At 41.4% G+C, this 18,783-nt stretch overlaps 1 protein-coding gene across 4 annotated transcripts in view; it reads left to right on the top strand.

The window, feature by feature from the left end:
- Positions 1 to 18,783, top strand: part of LOC125451420 (myelin basic protein) — a 184,502-nt gene that overhangs the window by 47,513 nt on the left and 118,206 nt on the right. For all 4 annotated transcript variants that reach the window (XM_048528473.1, XM_048528475.1, XM_048528472.1 and 1 more), the window contains exon 2: positions 13,004 to 13,078. In XM_048528473.1, coding sequence (XP_048384430.1) covers positions 13,004 to 13,078 — 75 coding nt within the window. The remainder of the gene's footprint in view (positions 1 to 13,003; positions 13,079 to 18,783) is intronic.

Genomic DNA, 18,783 nt, shown 5'->3' with positions numbered 1-18,783 from the left:
ATCGATTTGAGTGCCACTTCAGAAACTTGAGCACATCTACATGAGCTTCCAATGCACTCTTGGGGGTGTGCTGCACTGTCACAGGAGCAATCTTTCAGAAGACACTTAAAATAAGGCCTTTATCTTAATGTCTCAGATCAATAAAACTTCATTGCTGTTTGTCTTTTGTAACATAACATATTGTTCCGGGTTCTCGCTTATGTCATGTCTTGGTTGATGTTAATACCTCAAACTAAATTCTGATTCTTATCATCTCCTGGGAACTTGCTGTGTTTCCTACATTACAACACGAGCGAACGCAAAACATACTCCTTCATAAAATTTCCCAAAGTGCTCAACTTCTAGAGATTGTGAAATGGTTTATATTCAAAGCTCTATCATTTCTTCTATCGGTGATATTCTTTATATTGTGATTTTATTGTAAGTTAGGTGTGTTTGGATCTTTTGAGTTAGTAACCAATGGGTTTCTGCGAGTGAAGTTAATAGTTTAACTGACAAGTAATCTTGTAGCCATGTGATTTCTTTTCAAACAGTTTTAGAGGCCTCGTATTGGTATTGATGATTTTGTTCACCACTAATGGATTTTTATTTACCGTAAGTTGTTTACTGAGTCGGCAGTGCAAATAATGGAGCCTCAAAGTTTGTTGTAGATTTCTGGAATTTGGCTTTCTAAGCAAAAGGAAAACATCCTTGACTTGGCAAGAGAGAGCATTTTTTAAAATGATGTTTTACTTTGCGTTTTGAGCAGTCCTGTGAAATATGCTAATGAAGATAATTGTATAGATCAAGGTTCCAGAGAAGGGAAGAAAATAATGAAACTAGATGACCATTCAGAGTGAGAAATTAGGAAGCCCCACAGAAGAAGTGTTGGAATAAAACTCTGAAGAAGTTACTTTAAAGTTGAATATATTTAAGCTCAGATATATATAATGGCTTCAGGGAGAAACTAATCTGATGTTTGTCTGTGAATTAGTTGTAAGTGACAATTATTCAGTTGGTAGAGATGAGAGGGACTATAGTATAAGTGCTGTTTTGTTTACAGTGTTTATAAGATAGTGCTTTGGGATTATATTTTTACTCTATTTTTAAACTTCTTTGAATTTGTATCATCATAGATCAGATTATTCTATTTTAGCATTTTTTTCTTTGATAAAATAGAAGTTCAAAGTTAAAGCAAAATCTGGAACATTGTTACCACTGCACCACAAGAGCCCTAAAGGTGCTAATGAAATTGTGTCCTATGTTGTCAGAATGTTTTAGATATTTGCTAATGTTGTTTGGATGTCAGTACTCGCTCTGGAGATGAATCCAGGACCCTTGCTCAGAGATGGGGACACTGCCACTGTGCCACACATGTCCTTCAAAAGAGATTTTCTAATCCACACTGTTCAACAATATTGTTATAAATCTCTCAAGTAAATGGGACTTGAACCCAGGCCTCCTAGATAAGAGGTGGTGTCCCTTTTGGTTCAGAGATTTTCTAATCGACTTGTTCAGAGATGATAGTACACAGCTCTGAAGCAGGTGGGTCGAGAGCCCAGATCTCCTGGTTCCAAGGACCATGATGCTATTATTGTGCCATTACAGCCCTCCTCTTGTTCAGATATTTCAGTCTGGTATTGGCAACAGCCAGAGTTCACCTAACCTTAAGCATCTTTAACCATCATGCTCATACGTGTGACATTATGACATTTGGGCTTGAACCCAGAGCTTTGGTCCCAGAAAATAGAGGCCACTATCACTGTGCCACTTCCACAAGTGCGCTTCCTTCTGGTTCAGATGCACACTCCAATAACCTTCACCTTTTGTCTCATTTAGCTCTCTTGCTTTTCCCTTTTATTAAACAGGAGTTGCATTTCTAAAATTGTCACCAGTGATGACAGCACTTACAATGGGTGGCACTTACAGCATTCCATCAAGCACTAACTAATACCTCCCCACACACCCCATCCCAGTCCTCCTTCCTCTTTATCCCCCTTTGTATAATAGTGAAATTAATATTAATTCACATATTTACTTTTGCCTCTACTCTACCTGTCTTCCCCTCACCTTCCAAAGAAGAAGCTAGAGGTTTTACCATTCTCCATGTGTGCTATCCGAATTTGTAACAATGGTAGATTTTCAGGTCCCAAGAAGTTAATTTGGATTGTCTAAGGTTTGGAGGGTCTTTAATCTCATGTATTTCTTCCACAGAGAATTTTGGTGATGCATGCTTGTTCTTTATTGTTGTTCATGTGCTCTCCCTCCAATAGCTGGTGACTTTGCAATATTTTTTGATCTTTGCATGTGATTTGTCTCCTGTCAGTGTCTTCGGTAGAGTTGAATGTACCACATCTTCAACTTTCATCAGTGGAATTTGATTTCTTTTTCATTCCACCTGCATTGAAGTAGGTGGAGTTATTACTTCAATTTGAACATCTTGTGATTTTAAGTGTTGCCCGTTATTGTTGGAGGGGTTCTTCTTTTAGAAGGTAGTGCAGTTTGACTGACATTGTCCCTTCTGGATTCCCTCCACCTCTAATAATGAATATGAATCTGGAATGAGTGTTACACAGCACAGGAAATAAATCTGTTTCAATTCAGTTGCAGATGCTGGCGTTGTCTGCCTTTCACTATACATCTTCTCCAATGCAGATGGTTCAGTTACACTTCCCTTGAACTTTTTCCACATGGCAACTGATCCTTTCAACATTTTTTTTTTCAGCAATATTTCTGCCAAACCATTGGAGTCTCTCCTTCACTCTCATATAGGGTATTAAATGAATATTTTATTGTACCATAAGTAATGAGAGGAGATAGTAAGAACTGCCGATGCTGGAGTCAGTGATAACACAGTGTGAAGCTGGAGGAGCACTTGAAGGGTCCCGACCCGAAATATCAGTAATCACTGGAGATTCTGATTTTAGTTGAGATTTCGCCATGAGCTTACAGAGCCCAACAAAATATTCAACTGGTTTTTCCTTGAGCTTTTACTGTTTAACCTTTTTAATCTTTTGAGTCAGGTTGAAAGCCTCTATTCTGCCGAGAGAATTATTTGCTATGGAGCATTTTAGGGTTTGAAGTTGTCCAAAAGTGTTTTCTGTATTGAAACATTAATGGCTTAATTTTTCAAGTGTGGTGCTCCCAGACCATGTTAGCTTAACTTCTGACAGCTGTAGGTCATGTTCTGCCAATCCAGCATCTCTCTCTGACAGTATGGTGACAGATGCTCTTCTGTAGAATTGAATTTTCTGAGATGCCCAGTGATGTACATGTCTGCACATCAAAATGTTTGGTCTGGGCCATTTGATTTTCCTGGGAAAAAATTTAAGTTTATCTTCTGGATTCTGGTCTGCTTCATGTGTGTCTTTGTGCATGTAGTTTTTCAGACTTTTGTTTATCTGTCTGGCTTCTATACATTTGCTGAAAGTGATCTCCTTGCTAGAAACAAAAGTAATGTTTTAAGAGCTGAACACAGTTTGCACCTGTCAGGTTTCTCGGCTCTACCCTATTGGCAATGTGTCTCATTCTGTCCTACCTGCTGCATTGACCTATCCCATGTGTCTTTACTGGATTTTCTTTTGCCTCAGGAAATGAATATTTTTGTAGCTCTCCTGTGCCAGTTTTTATCTTCTCTTCAGATGGATTTGATTTTGCTTCTAGAATTCTGCTTCACTCTCCATCTGAATGGCTTCCTGTACAGTTGGAGCACCTTTTTGAATTACGACTAAATCTGACAGACACACCAGTGATGCTGACAACAATGTGGTCTGTTATCAATTCTGACTTTAAGTCTCTGTGTTTACATTTCTCCAGCAGCTTGTAGATAACATTAATGAAATAATAAATGGATTTACCTGCAAGCGTTCTTTTGTCAAATCGTGCCTTTTCAAGAATTTTGTTTGTGGTTGATATGTATCCGACATTCTATCTCTTTCATTTATTCCGTGTCAAGCAGTGACATTTTCTGCTATGCTCTCAATTGTACACAGAAATGTATCCACTTCTTTAGGTTATGTCTTTGTATCCAGTGTAGGATCCATCAGGATGTTCAATTTGGACCATCACTAAAAACTAAATCTCCCTGGCAATTTTTTTCTGGTTGTGCTTTCTAAAGTTGTCTTCATTAAAAAATTTTCATGCTGCGATAACATTAATTTTCACGTTTTATGGCTCTAATGGGGGGATTTTCATGCTCCAGGACCTCCTTATGACAACTGCGTCATTCTCCTCCTTTCCCAAATGAAATACTGTTAGAATAGGATCTATCAATTGCCCTCCTTTTGTCTCTAAATAAGTGGTTTATTTAGCAGCTTTACCAGTTCTCTGCTCTAGGTTACGTAAGTTTTTTTTTTGTTCTCCTGTGGCCCTCTTAGTTTCATTCTTTTTTTCGCCCTACCTTTTGTGGTATCCAAGTGCTATGGTAGTGATGTCGAATCAGAGCTGCAACTTTCTTTTAAAAGTACTGTCCTTTTTCAAATTACAGCTTGAATGAGTGCATCAAAAAAAGATATTCCCTTAATTGTACAAGGGGTTTTTGGTTTCGGTTTATGCAGTTCTTGATGTCTGACCAACTCAATTCAGGCTGGACTTTTTCCACAGATCAGCACTTTGCGCTGTAACTTGTACCTCCAACTTTGAGCAGTGGATTGTTTCTGTTCTCATACGTCTTCAGTCAGATCTGAATCTTTCTGTGCTCATTCTGTGAAATATTAGTCCTATTTTTCGCTGTTGCCAAGATTTTTTTACATGGTTTTCACTCTCATCAGCAATCAGCAAACTCTGTTTCTCTTGAAGTCTTCCAGGTTGTTTTCTCTTTTTTTTTCCTGAAGCCCTAAATTTTAATTTCTCTCAGTACCATTTTGAAATAATGCTAGTCACAGCTGTTCACTAGGTTATGACCGGGACTATGTTGTGTTGTGGATTCCTTCAAACCAGAAATGATCATCTACAGATTTAGGGCATCTACCTCCTTCAGGTCTAAATAAGGTATAAATATTGAGTGAACAATATGATGTTTATTAATAGCTGCACCTATTTATAGATTGCATGAATATGATCAGAATTACTACAGAGACTGTCAGGAGCATCCCAGCCTCAAGTCTGTCTTCATCAAGCTCTTTCTTTGCTTTGGCCAAGACCCTGTAATATTATCAGGGTACAGGAACAGCTTTGAGGGGCTGAAAGGCCTTATGCTGCAATGGATGATGTCTCCAATTTTTCTCTCTCAGGGCCTTTTTCACACAGGATTCTCGTCTGCCTTCTGTTGTAAATCAGTCTGAAAGGGTCAAAAATGAGAAGTGTCATTCACACCACCCACTAAAATGTCAGATGGATAGCTTTGAAACTTGAAGTGTGAGCTAACATTTGGGGTCTCCTTGTAGGTTAGACACTGTTACAGAGACCTAGCAATGAAACTTGTTATTGTGTATTTCAATACCTCTTTCAGTTGGACCAGCAAGTGGTTTATCCATCACAAACTAGACCAAAGAAGGTTCCCTACACTTAAAAGATTGTGACAGCAAAACCGTCTGCCATGATGACGTATAGGGATGTTGTCTGTGCAGTGGATTCATTTTTAACCGCACGTACGACAAACCCCAACCCCCGTCAAAAACGGCATCAACTGACTGTGAGAGTCCAGGGGGGAATGGGCCTTTCCACTCCTGTGCATAAGGGAGCTTGTGTGGACAGGGGAGGCCTTGTTGGGGCCCAGAGCAGAGGCTTGTTTACTTTTTGTATTTTCCCGCAAGTTTTGGGGGTTGGGTTTTCCCGCGACCCCTGTGTAATTTGAGCTGTAGCTCAACATGGAATGTTGATTAGTGACGTTAGCTCCTGGGTGGATTCTGCTGAGCTGGTTCGGTGCAGCACTTTATTTTCCCTCATTTTGCTTGCGCTGATCTCAGTCCTCGCTATTCCCTGCTTTTTTGAATTATTAGTAGTCTTTGCCTTTTAGAGGTTAGGCTTATTCACTTACTGAAATTTTCCCAGTCTTGCTCTTATTTGGCCTGCTTTAATTATTTCCTAATATTGTGCACACAAACTTGCATTCATATAGTGCCGTCAGATGTTATGAAATATCCAAAGGCCCTCCACAGGAGTAACTATCGAAATTCAACACCGAGCTGCATAAGGAGATATTGGGATGGGTGACCAAAAGCTTTGGTGTTAGCATGGGTTTTAAGGAACATTTTAAAGGAATGAGTGTTGGTGAGGCTTAGTGACGGAGGTTGGGGCTTAAGAGCATAGCACTGAAAGCTTCTGTCTACATAAAAATTCATGTTTTAATTGAGTTGCTTTGTTCATTAGTAATTGCCAGTAGATTGTAAATAATACAGAAATGGTCTCCCTTTAGAACATCTGAGAGCAGCTGAAAGAAATAATGTTTTTTTAGATTCTGGAAACGCACAATGCCATCTGTCAGAAATTCCAGTCATTTCCTGCTTCTTTTTGTTTAAACCTGGAGAACTGCATTATGGTTTTTATGACAGCAATTGAGAATAATAGTTAGGAGTCTTTTTAATGCTTCACTGTGTCCTCCACAGAGGTACAAAAGGAATTCTATCCTTTCAGATACATTTTCAAGAGGCACTTAATAAATGTATTGTTCAAGTTCAGATATTGCTTAGATGTGTAACGTTATAGCATCTGCATTGTTCATGACTCTGATTTGCACTGAGACCACTGAATGGAGAAAAAAAAGAACCTCACCATTTTGAGGCATTAGGATTGACATTGGTAGCTGTAGCATTGGGGTTTGGCTGCAAGTGCAGCATGTTAATCTGTACATCAAATGTTTATTTTTTTTAGTGTTTAGGATTCGGTTCCAGTTTTCAGGGGAGCTACAGGCACGTATTTTTCTTGCTATGGACTTCTATCCGATCTCTGTCAGACTGTGGGGATTTAACATTTTCTAGAACAAGAAGAGACGGAGTTGATCTTGTGGCATTAACAGCACTGAATACCAGCGGGGCTGGATAACCTCTCTTTTTTTGGTGCTGTAGATTGAATGGGTGGACAAGTCGTAAAGCCATAAACGAAAAAGCTTTACCTCTGTGAAAGCATTCTGTATTTTAAAGGCAAAGCTAAATGCCCACTTATTTTCTTGCTAGTCTGCTCCTTTCCAAAGGGCCTGCTACAAACTACAAAGTGGCCTGATGACCATGAGCAGGTGCCTAACTATCTGACGATACTGGTAGCCACAAGAAGCTTAAGGTTGTCAGACAAACCGATGAAATCATTCTCGAAGTTGGCTGTTGACCCCACTTTGTAGGATATCCCATTCCTCAGTAATATTTTGTGAGTAAACTGGTTGTCTCTCAGACTCCCTGAACTGTCGAGGCCGAGGCCACCTCTGTAATTTCACCGATAAAAGACTTGTCCGTCAGCATCTCTTGTGCTCTTGGTCTAAAATGAGCAGTTAGATAATTTGTCTTGCATTTATGCCATGCAGTCATTTAACATACACCATCTGTTTAAGAGCATTGCTGTCAATACAATCTGTCGACCATTACCTCCCTTTCCATGTAAGAACTATAAACCAGATTGGCCATTTGGCTCCTTGAGAGTGCTACACATGACTAATCTTTAGTTGTACATTGCTGCATGGTCCCCATGTCCCTCGATTCCCTATATTGTCCAAAATTGTATTGCTCTTTTTGCTTAAATATACCCAACGAATGTTTTCTTTTAAAAGATAGAATTCTACTGGTAATGTCACAATTCCTTACTTAGGATCAAAAGGGTGGTCTTGCCAAGTCACAACATGATTGAAAAACATTTTAAAAGTGCATTTAATTTAACTTGTTTGAAAGCATACTTTCTAATAGTCACCTAGCTTAATGTTAATGGCTATCAGAAGAACTTGGTTCTGATTTTCCCACTTCTGTTCATAGAACTGGACATCATCAATAAGGCAAAATAAAAACGCATGCAAAACAAATTGTTGTATTCTTGGTTACTTCCAGACGCATCTAGCAAAGCCATCTGGGAAAAAACACAAGCCTAGCTCCCATCAAAGGACAAGTAATGCATTGCGACTGATTGTCCCACACATGCGGATGTCTCTAATGGAAGCCAAGTAATATTTTCTGTATGACTCCTACTGGGCATTTTTTTGTGTCTAGTTAGAAATAGGCTTACAGAGAGGAACTGTTGAGAAAAGAACGCGGGCACTAATATGCAGCAATTATAATTCAAGTCATAACTTTATACCATTTGTTCCAATTAACCTAGTGACGTATGGTGCCTCTGTGTTGCTGGCCTAGATTGGATTGGGTGCTGATCAAGTATTATTTTTATTTTAAAAATTCTCATCCGTTTTAGCACTCTAAACACTGGCCACCCGTGCATCAACACTGTCTCTCTGTCTGTCTTTCTGTCTGCGTCTGTCTCTGTCTCCAATATGCATAAAATATTCCACTTTGACCAAGCTTTTAGTTCTGTTGTTTGCTAAATCTCTGTAGAGTGTTTTACTATATTAAAGGCACCTTTTATGTATGCAATTGGCTATATCCAAATAAGACCATGTTTGAGAGACTCAGGATTGTATTTTTACAAATCTTTTTGACAAGTTCATAAAGCTGTTAAAATCATGTGCGAAATTGTTGCCTTATAGCAACATAGGAGTATAAAAGCGAGGAAGTTACACTAAACAGCTGTTAAAGACTGCTCGACCGCTGCTACGGCTTTATAACTTGTGAGAAAATGGCTTGTCCTGGAGATCAACTCCTGTTCACTCGTAGCTGCTTATGTGAATGATCTACAGTGACACTGGAATGTCCTCTCTGGGTCACAAGCCTGGACAGATTGTATGGAGACCCTGAACTGCCCAAATATCAGGGCTTGACCCTTCCCCTTGATCTCAGTGGTTGAATCCACTAGAAAAGCACTACGTTTGATACCTGATTGATTGAAGGAGTAGTCAGAAAGATGGCACATTTAGGAAGTAGAGATAACTAGGTGTAGAGCTGGATGAACACAGCAGGCCAAGTAGTGTCAGAGGAGCAGGAAGGCTGACGTTTTGAGCCTAGACCCTTCTTCAGAAATGTGGGAGGGGAAGGGAATTCTGAAGTAAATAGGGAGAGAGGGGGAGGTGGATAGAAGATGGATAAAGGAGAAGATAGGTGGAGAGGAGACAGACAGATCCAAGAGGCGGTATTGGAGCCAGTAAAGATGAGTGTGGGTAGGGAGGGCATACTTCAGTCCAGGTAGGACGGACAGCTCAAGGGAACGGGATGAGATTGGTAGGTAGGGGATGGGGGAGGAGCATGAGGTGGGAGGAGGGGATAGGTGGCAGGAAGGGCGGTTAGGGAGGTGGGGACAAGCTGGGCTGGTTTTGGGACACCGGTCAGGGAGGGGAGATTTTGAAGCTCCCTATTTATTTCAGCACCCCTGCCTCTTTTAATCTGTCTGTCTCCTCTCCACCTAATCTTTTCCTTTTATCCATCTTCTATCTGTTTCCCCCTCTCTCCCTATTTATTTCAGAAACTCCTTTCCCCCTCCCCCATTTCTGAAGAAGGGCCTAGGCCCGAAACATCAGCCTTCCTGCTCCTCTGATGCCGCTCGGCCTGCCGTGTTCATCCAGCTCAACACCTTATTATCTCAGATTCTGCAGCATCTGCAGTTCCTTCTGTCTCAAACATTTAGGAAGTACTCGGCCTTTTGAGATTTTTTGTAGGGGTTAATTCCTTTTAGGCCTTCAGCTGTGAGGTGGCCACAAGGTAGTGAAGTTATTTGGCAATTTGGTTCACGAGTGTCAGGGTAGGTCCATGTGGTGTTGGTGGGTCAGAGTTTACCTGAAGTTTTAACCTGGAGCTACAAAGGGCCCAGTTTTCATGTGCCCATTAGGAGGAGGTGCAGCTAGGTACATGCAGATTTTTGGAGAGGCTGTCTGTTCTTGGGGAGAAACTTGTATATTTGACTGTCTTGTTGTACTGCTACTTGCCAACTGTGTGCTGGAAATGAGGAGCAAAGTAATGCATATTAATTCCAGACGTGCCTAGAGTGCTGTGTTCAGTGCTGAGTACCACACACTGTCTAGGATGGGTGCTGTGACTATAAAGATGATACTGGAATGAGGGGTTTCTATTGTGTGAGGAGAGTGGAGAAGCTGGAACTGAGCTTCTCAGAGCAGTGAGGGTATTCAAAACCATAAGTGAATTGAAAAAGCTTTACAAATACTGTGGTTATACCTGCAGGCCGAAAGCTAGAAATTCAGGTGAATAACCTACTCCTTCACGTCACCACCTCTGCATGCCCCCCCGCCACCCCCAACCACCACCACCAGAATCAAATGAACTGTCTACCATCTATAAGGCACAAGTCAGGAATTTGATGGACTACTGCCCACTTGCCTCAGTGGTGAAAGTCAATGCCATTTGGACAAAGTAACCCACTTGTTTGGCACCCTATCCACTACCTTTTAACATTCAGCCCTTCTACAACTGATGGTACACACTGCTATCATAGTGCATCTAGAAGGTTAACTTGCTAACTCACCAAGGCTTCTTTTGACAACATCTTCCAAACTTGTAACTTTGACCTCTTAAAAGGACACGGGTAGCAAATGTATGAGAATGTCATCATGTTCAAGCAAGCCAGACAATATCCTAACTAAGAAATGTATCACCTTTTCATTCCCTGTTGCTGGGTCAGAATCCTGGATCTCTTCTTTCTCCGACCTTCCCCAACCCCCCCGCCAAACCCAACAGCACTGTGGGTGTACGTACACAAAATGGGCCACTGTAGCTTGAGAAGGCCACTTACCACCACCTTCTGGGGCAGTTAGGGATGGATAACAAATGTTGGATCAGCCAGTGATGCCCACATCCCACAAAAGGATAAAGAAAATGGTTCTGATTCAGTCAGTATGGAGAAATTGTTTCTAGTGGCATAAGGGAGGAGTAACAAAAGCACAGATTTGTGGTGATAGTAGGAACTGCCATTGCTGGAGTTGGAAATAGGGTATAGAACTGGATGAACGCTGCCGGCCAAGCAACATCAGAGGAGCGGGAAAGCTGACGTTTTGGGTCTGGATCCTCCTTCTGATAAAGAGCCCAGACCCAAAACGTCAGCTTTCCTGCTCCTCTGATGCTGCTTCACTTACTGCATTCATCGAACTCTATACCTTGTTATCACAGATTTTAAGTGATTGGCAAAAGAACCAGAATCAGCTTTTGAAACATTTCAAAAAGAAGGTGGTGGTGTATAAATAAATGTTGTAATTCTTTTACTGTGCATTTCCACTCTTTAGCCTTGGTGCAATTAGATTAGATTCCCTACAGTGTGGAAACAGGCCCTTCGGCCCAACAAGTCCACACTGCCCCTTGCAGCATCCCACCCAGACCCATTCCCCCTATAACCCACACACCCCTGAACACTACAGATAATTTAGCATGGCCAATCCACCTAGCCTGCACACCTTTGAACTGCTTATTAAACATCCACCTTATCTGAAAAAATAACATTGCTCCTTTTCAGCTGTGCTGTACAGTCCAGCTTCTCTTTTATTGTTCTTTTAACTTGACTACTTCTGTATTAGTCCTTTCAACTTTCTTTTTCTGATACCTTCAAGGCAGGGTGACCAGTTCTGACAAAATAAAAGAATGGACACTTTGGAAGGGTGTGGTGTTTGGAGGGTGTAAGGAGGGAGGAGATTTGGGAGGAGAGTAGACCCTGGAAAGGAGGGGAAGGGGATTAATAGTCATCAAATCAAAAGAATTTCCAACTACAAAACTCTTCTCCCACACAATGAATGAGTCATGTACAAAGTAGTTTAGAGTATGCCTGCACAACCTAAGCAATGACACAGAAACACAGTTGCTGGAAAAGCTCAGCAGGTCTGGCAGCATCTGTGATGAAAAAAATCAAAGTTAACGTTTCGGGTCGGGTGACCCTTCCTCAGAACTCACCTGACCCGAAACGTTAACTCAGATTTTTTTTTATTTCAGATGCTGTCAGACCTGCTGAACTTTTCCAGAAACATTGTTTTTGTTCCTGATTTACAGCATCTGCAGTTCTTTCGGTTTTTATTTACTAATCAACATGTTCTGTCAAGGTTCTACACTGTTTGGTCACAAGAATTTACACATCTCTGTCCAACTCCACTCTCCCGAAAAACACACTCAGCTGCCCCTCTTTTCTATCTCCACACACCCCACCCACTGTAAAAAAAACAAAAATCCTGTCAAACTTGACCAGTCCCCTCCAAAGGACTGAAGTCCTGCCACTTAAGTGCAACCTTGGACGAGTGAGCTCCCAAAATCCCACTCGTACTTTTTACCCCATTTTGTCTCTTGCCCTCTCACAGCTGAACCCAGATGCATAGTGCATTGTTTATGGAGTTCTCAGTATCACATGGACATCAAACTCAGCCAGTTACTTGCCACCGCCATTGCATACAAATGTATCATTGTACTTTCTTTTCAATTAAAACCTGGGAGAGAAATTGATTTTGGCGAAGAACACAATAACTTGTGTTACCATAGCACTCGCTAATTCACCACTCTCAAACATTCCAACTCCACGAGCCTACCTTTCTCACCAGATTTGTCTCCCCTTCTGTCACCCCAACTTCCCATGGCCAGTGAAAAAGTAAATGCTCTCTCTATCACCTGACTGATGCCCAAGAATCATTCAAGCAAACAGCCATTTTTTTTCTATCCGCCCCCAAATCTCTTCGATCTCTTCCATCTCTAAAACCTGGAGGCTCTACGTCTATGCTGGAAATTTGGCAACTTTCATAACAGTCAATTATTGACTGAGTGGAGGCTGCCAATTTGCCTTTGCTTGCATTTCAACCCCCCACTCCATTATTATGTTAAATCAGTAGTGCATTTTATAATTCAAACAATGATCGAGTTACCCTCCAATTACATCTCTTTCACACCGATTTGCAAAAGCAGCTTGTGTGCTTTTTTTTCCTACATTTGGTTGCTGCCACTTCTAATTCAACAAGTAACATGTGTAAGTTGTCTACCTTAATGTTTTCTGTTGAATAATTTGTATTTGTTTTCTTTCACAGCTCCACAGAGTCAGAATGGGCAACTTAGCTGGTAAACACAACAGTCATCATAGTCCTACAGACCAGCCTCCTAAAGTAAGGACACTTGCTTAACTAATTAAGTTGGCTTTTTATGTGGGTGCACGTAGAATATCTCCAGTTATTGTTTTAAAGATTTTGCAAAGTCATTTACTATTAACCAAGATCATGATTTCTTTTTAATCCAATTAGTTAAGATCACTTTTTTGCCTTTAGATAACATTTTATATGAAATGAGGGGATCCCAGAACAAAGCTAACAAAGTACTTTTGACACAGTCACTGCTGTAATGTAACAAACATGGCAGCCAATCTGTGCACTGGAGACTCCCATGAACAACCATGTGATAATGGTCACGAGATTTAGAATGACACCTAGAGCACAGAAACAGAACCTTTGGTCCAACTTGTCCAAGTTGGCCAGATATCCTTTATAAATTTAGTCCCATTTGTCAGCATTTGGCCCATTTCCCACTAAACCCTTACACATCCAGATGCCTTTTAAATGTTGTAATTGTACCAGTCTCTACCACTTCCTCTGGCAGCTCATTCCATACACACACTACCCTCTGCATGAAAAAGTTGCCCATTAGATCCCTTGTATATCTGGTTGGACTCACCCACCTCGGGGACAAAACCTTGCCTATTTACCCTATCCATGACTTTATAAACCTCTGTAAAGTCACCACTCAGTCTCCAATGCTCCAGGGAAAATAGCCTCAGCCTATTTAGCCTCTTCTGATTGCTCAAACCCTCTAACCCTGGCAAAACATACTCATAAATCATTTCTGAACCCTTTCAAGTGTCACAACATCCATCCTATAGGGGGGAGACCAGAATTGCACACAATACTCCAATGTCCTGTGCAGCTGCAATGTGACCTCCCAACTCTTGCACTCACTGCACTGGCCAATGAAGACACCGCCTTCAATATCCTATCTGACTGTGACTCCACTTTTAAGGAACTATGAACCTGTACTCTAAGGTCTCTTTGTTTAGCAACAGTCCCGAGGACCTAACTGTTAACTGTACAAGTCCTGTCCTGATTTGCCTTTCCAAAATGTAGCACCTCACATTAAATCAAGTTAAACTCCACCTACAACTCCTTGGCCCATTTGATCAAGGTCTCGTTGGACTCTGAGGAAACCTTCTTCGCTGTCCACTACACTTCCAATTTTAGTGTCATCTGCAAACTTACTAACCATACCTCCTCTATTCTCATACAAATCATTTGTATAAATAACAAAAAACAGTGGACCCAGCACCGATCCTTGTGGCCCACTGTTGGTCACAGGCCTCCAACCTCAAAAGCAACCCTCCGCCACAACCCACTGTCTTCTACCTTTTGAGCCAGTTCTATATGCAAATAACTAGTTCAGCCTGTATTCTGTGTGATCTAACCTTTCTAACCAGTCTACCGTGAGAAATCTTGTCAAACGCCTTTATTTGTGGTTGAGGGGTAAATATCGGCCGGTGTACTGTAAACCCCCCGCTGTACTTTGAAATAGGTGCTGAGGTAATTTTTACGTCCTCCTAGGAGTCTAGGTGAGGCATCTGTTTGAATGTATCCTCTTGATACTTCTTAGGAGCCTTTTAGTTTTCTGGTCAGTTTTAGGCAGACTGGGCATACTGTGCTGAAACTGCTTGCAACTTTTTAGTTACCACAGGATTTCCAAAACCTCCTTAATTGCAGCTGCCTGCCTGATTCATAAAACAATGCTGTGGTATAGTGCTAGCTGACTTGGGAGATAAACAGGAAGCTATTACACCAGACTCCCTCCCTGCCCTCTCCAAAGTTGCAAGGCTTCTTGTGTGTTGCTGGCAATGTGGACTGACTACAGGTCCCTACTCAAACTGCCTCCTGCAATCAGACCCTCCAAATTCTTCTGATGGCCTTCACCATGAAGTAGAGCAAGCCTTTTCTCTTCCAAGATACAGCAGGAAGCAAACCTCAGGACAAAAGTTAAATGCTCATTGCTTTGTTAAAAGCATTTTGTTTGAAAGAGCTTAGTGAGACTAGGGGCAAGACAGTGAAAGGTTTGTTTGCTTCACATTTGGAAGAGACCTTAAGGTGCGGCTTAGTAGTTCTTTGAAAATAGAGTCACAGGTAGACAGGATAGTGAAGAAAGCGTTTGGTACCCTTGCTTTTATTGGTCAGTGCATTGAGTATAAGATTTGGGAGCATGGTGTGGCAGTACGGGACGTTGGTTAGCCCACTGTTAGAATACTGCATGTAATTCTGGCCTCCATGCTATAGGAAATATGTTATTAAACTTGAAAGGGTGCAGAAAGATTAACAAGGATGTTGTAGGGGTTGGGGGTGTTTGAGCTTTCAGGAGATGCTGAATACTGTCGGTCTATTTTCCCTGGAGTGTCAGAGGTTGAGGGGTGACCTGTACAGAGGGGCATAGATAGGGAGAACAGTCAAGGTCTTTTCCCCAGGGTAGGTTTAAGGCTAGAGGGGAAAGGTGTATATAAAAGGACCTGGGGGGCAACTTTTTCACACAGTGGTACATGTATGAGCTGCCAGAGGATGTGGTGGAGGCTAGTACAATTACAACATCTACGGGGCATAAGTGGAGAGGGGTTTGGAGGGATATGGGCCAAATGCTGGTAAATGAGATGAGATTAATTTAGGATATTTGGTCACCATGGATGAGTTGAACTGAATGGCCCATGCTGTACAACACTGATTGTGTGGTATGCAGAAGTCATAAGTTCAAAGGTTGGGAAAATTGGAAGCAATGGGATTGAGGGGGTGGAGCAGTTAATGAAATCAGGATTGCCTCCAATTTGAGTTGCAAATCCTCATTCTGAACACTTTTTTTTTATTTAGTGCTAAATCAAAGACGCTCATTACAAAGTGATGAGCATAGTTCATATCCAGCATAGTTACTTCATTACTATCGTGTTCAATTTGCAACAGTTTTTTTTCTGCCATGTTGATTTGCCAAATGCTTATTTTGTGAAATGATTTCTGCAAAAACATTTTCAGGTTTTTTTGGTTAAGATTCCTCTTTCTCTTGCTTCACATCCTCCAGCTTTTTGAAACAATCACTTCTGGTGAGATACTGCTGTCTATCAATGATGCCATGGTGGTCACTGGTGAGGGATAGAGAAGAGTATTTAAGTAGTTTGAAAGTGGAGAGCCCTTCCACCTATGCACAATTGAAGTTTCCACGCCAGGGGAAACAATGCAGTAGAAGTGTCTGTATTTGAGCAGTGGGAGACTTCATTCCTGTTTTGAAATCAAACTCCTACAATGTACTTACAGTTTCAATTTAAAATTTATTATATTACAGCTAGTTTTCCCAGGATTCTGAAAATATTGAAAGAGAGGCAATGCTGATAGCCCATCAAAGCAACCCCCTTGTTCTCGCGTGCGTTTGTGTGTGTGTGTGTGTGTGTGTGTTCTCAGGGACTCTTGGTTTTTCCGATTGTCAGTCATAAGATTGGATTAAGGGTCCCCTTGCTGGAGGATTTGAAGGGGACGTGGCACATAAGATCCAAAGAGTTGTTTTCCCAAAGTTAACTTATCCACCCCTGCCTCCAGTTTAGTTTGGCCCATTTTAATTTAATCACCTGTGAAAGGGACCTATGCCAAGCTTCCAGCCTGGCAAGTTTGTATGCATTGGTTGTGGGGTCTGTCCTTCATCAAAGCTCCCTTGCTTTTTTCCTCTCCACCTGACATTCACCCAAGACAGAAAAGAGAATGACCTTTCAACCTCCCAGGCCAGGCCCTGCTGGCTCAGTACCTGGAGAGATCCCACTCTCTCATTGGCTGAGTACAGTACAATTTGCCTCCTCATGCCCCTCTAGTGCACAACCAGCATTGGCCACGACCAGTGGTGGTGCGATGGGTGCTTGGAAGCAGCTGTTCTCAGCTGTTAGGCAGGATTTTGTGTTCTTCAGTAGGTGTAAGACCCTCCTCCAGTCTAATGAACAGCTTATGACTAAATGGCTGCAGGTCATCTGTTCTTTGCCTGAGTAGCTCAGGAGTTTCAGCAGGAGTGGAGTGGGGAGACAAGAGTGTCTCGATGTGTCTCAAGTACAAATGCAGTGAATCACTGGTTACAGCTCAACTAGAACATTCCACCCAAGTCTGTAGCACTCACTTTCTGTAGGTCTCCAAGGACTTAGAAGACGAACGGGAATCACCAGATGGTAAATGAGATGTGAGGCTAACTAATCTTATAACTGAAGAAGCTGTACCTAGGTATCTTTACACCTAAGATGGTGCAGTAATTGCTGACTTATTAACTTTTCACTGTACCCATTTGAGTGTGTGTGACCAGAAAGCTGATTCAATTCAATTGTGCAGGAAGACCTAATGTAGACAGGATTGCCCTCCATGGAACAGTGTGGGGGAAAATTTAAGAGGTAATGCCAATTTTGAGAACCTCTTTGAGTGAATGGAGAGAAACTTCCTATGCACATGGGTGTTGATAACCAGAGAACACAGCTTTTGAAGATTTAATGGCAAACAAAAGCTTAAGGTTTGGAATGTTTTGGGGAGATAGTTGTGGAGAGAAGATGAGTATAATCTTTAATTTAGTGAGTCAGTGTGTTCTGGAACACTGTCTGAAAGAGTGTTGAAAATGATTTAGTGGTGACTTTCTCCGGGGCATTGTACTTGAAGATTACAGGCATAGGAGGAGAAGAGAAAATGGAGCAGAGATTATTTGATAGCTGTTCCCAAAGAAGGGCAAAGGATCAAATGGTCACCTTTTGCTGCGCTGTATTGATTTTTCTTGCAAGCCAGTTGGAAAAGAGAAATTGTAGCACAATATGCTTTAAAAACAATAACACAGCTATGAAAACCTGATGACATCAGGCTCCTAGACCTCCCACAGCCCATAGTTATTGCTGCTGTTTGAAAGCAATGTCTCTGTCTTTTTTTTTAAAAAAAGTGTTCGGCTTTCAAACATTTCATCAAAAAATTTGGAGCGCAATGTCCTGAAGCACTTCAGACAGAAGTGTAATGAAAATCTGGAACACTCTTCCTCCAAAAATTGAATTAAACTTAAATATTTTAATTTAGCAATCTTAATACCAGGTGTGCCGATGGTTAAAGAGGCAAAGTGACTGGCTGGAGTTGAGATACAGATCCATGATTTAATTGAGTAATAGAACAGGTTTGAGGAGCAGAAAGACCTGCTTCTGTTCTTAGGATCCCAGATTGTTAAAACACGTTTTAAATCATTCACATTCTTTTCAATGTTGCGATGTATAGAACCAAAGAACCATGTTTGTGCAGATATATCTATACACACGCCCAAGTGTACACATGTTACGCTGCTGTTGTTGTTTGATGTGTTGTTTTTGTTTTACATGTTAAATTCAGCTGGCAGGAAAACCTCCATCTGTTAGAGCACGTGTGGTAACATGGAGGAGACAGAGGTCCACACCCTGTGATCAAGGGTTGGGGCAGGAAATTACCACAAGAAGGATCCTAATAAATCTAGCAGCACAGTTTCCATTATCTTGCTCAGGAGTAGCAAATCGGAGAAAGAACCATGAGAAAGCAAATCTAAATTTTTTTTGGTGATTTTGCAAGATGATGTACTGTGGCTCTCACTTAACGGTGTCTCTGACTTTCTTGCCTGATGAAGAAACAGGAAAGTGCAGCTCTGGCAGTATCTGCAGAGAGAGACAGAGACACTGTTCAGATAAGTGACTGTGTTTCATCAGAATAGGGAGCAGTTTTGTTTTCCCCAGCGGCTACAGAGGCAGGTCTGGGAGTGCAGAATTTAAAGGGAAGGT

Source organism: Stegostoma tigrinum, chromosome 5 (assembly GCF_030684315.1).
Source record: "Stegostoma tigrinum isolate sSteTig4 chromosome 5, sSteTig4.hap1, whole genome shotgun sequence".
NCBI classification, from domain to species: Eukaryota; Metazoa; Chordata; class Chondrichthyes; order Orectolobiformes; family Stegostomatidae; genus Stegostoma; species Stegostoma tigrinum.
This window is presented reverse-complemented; position numbering and strand designations above follow the sequence as displayed.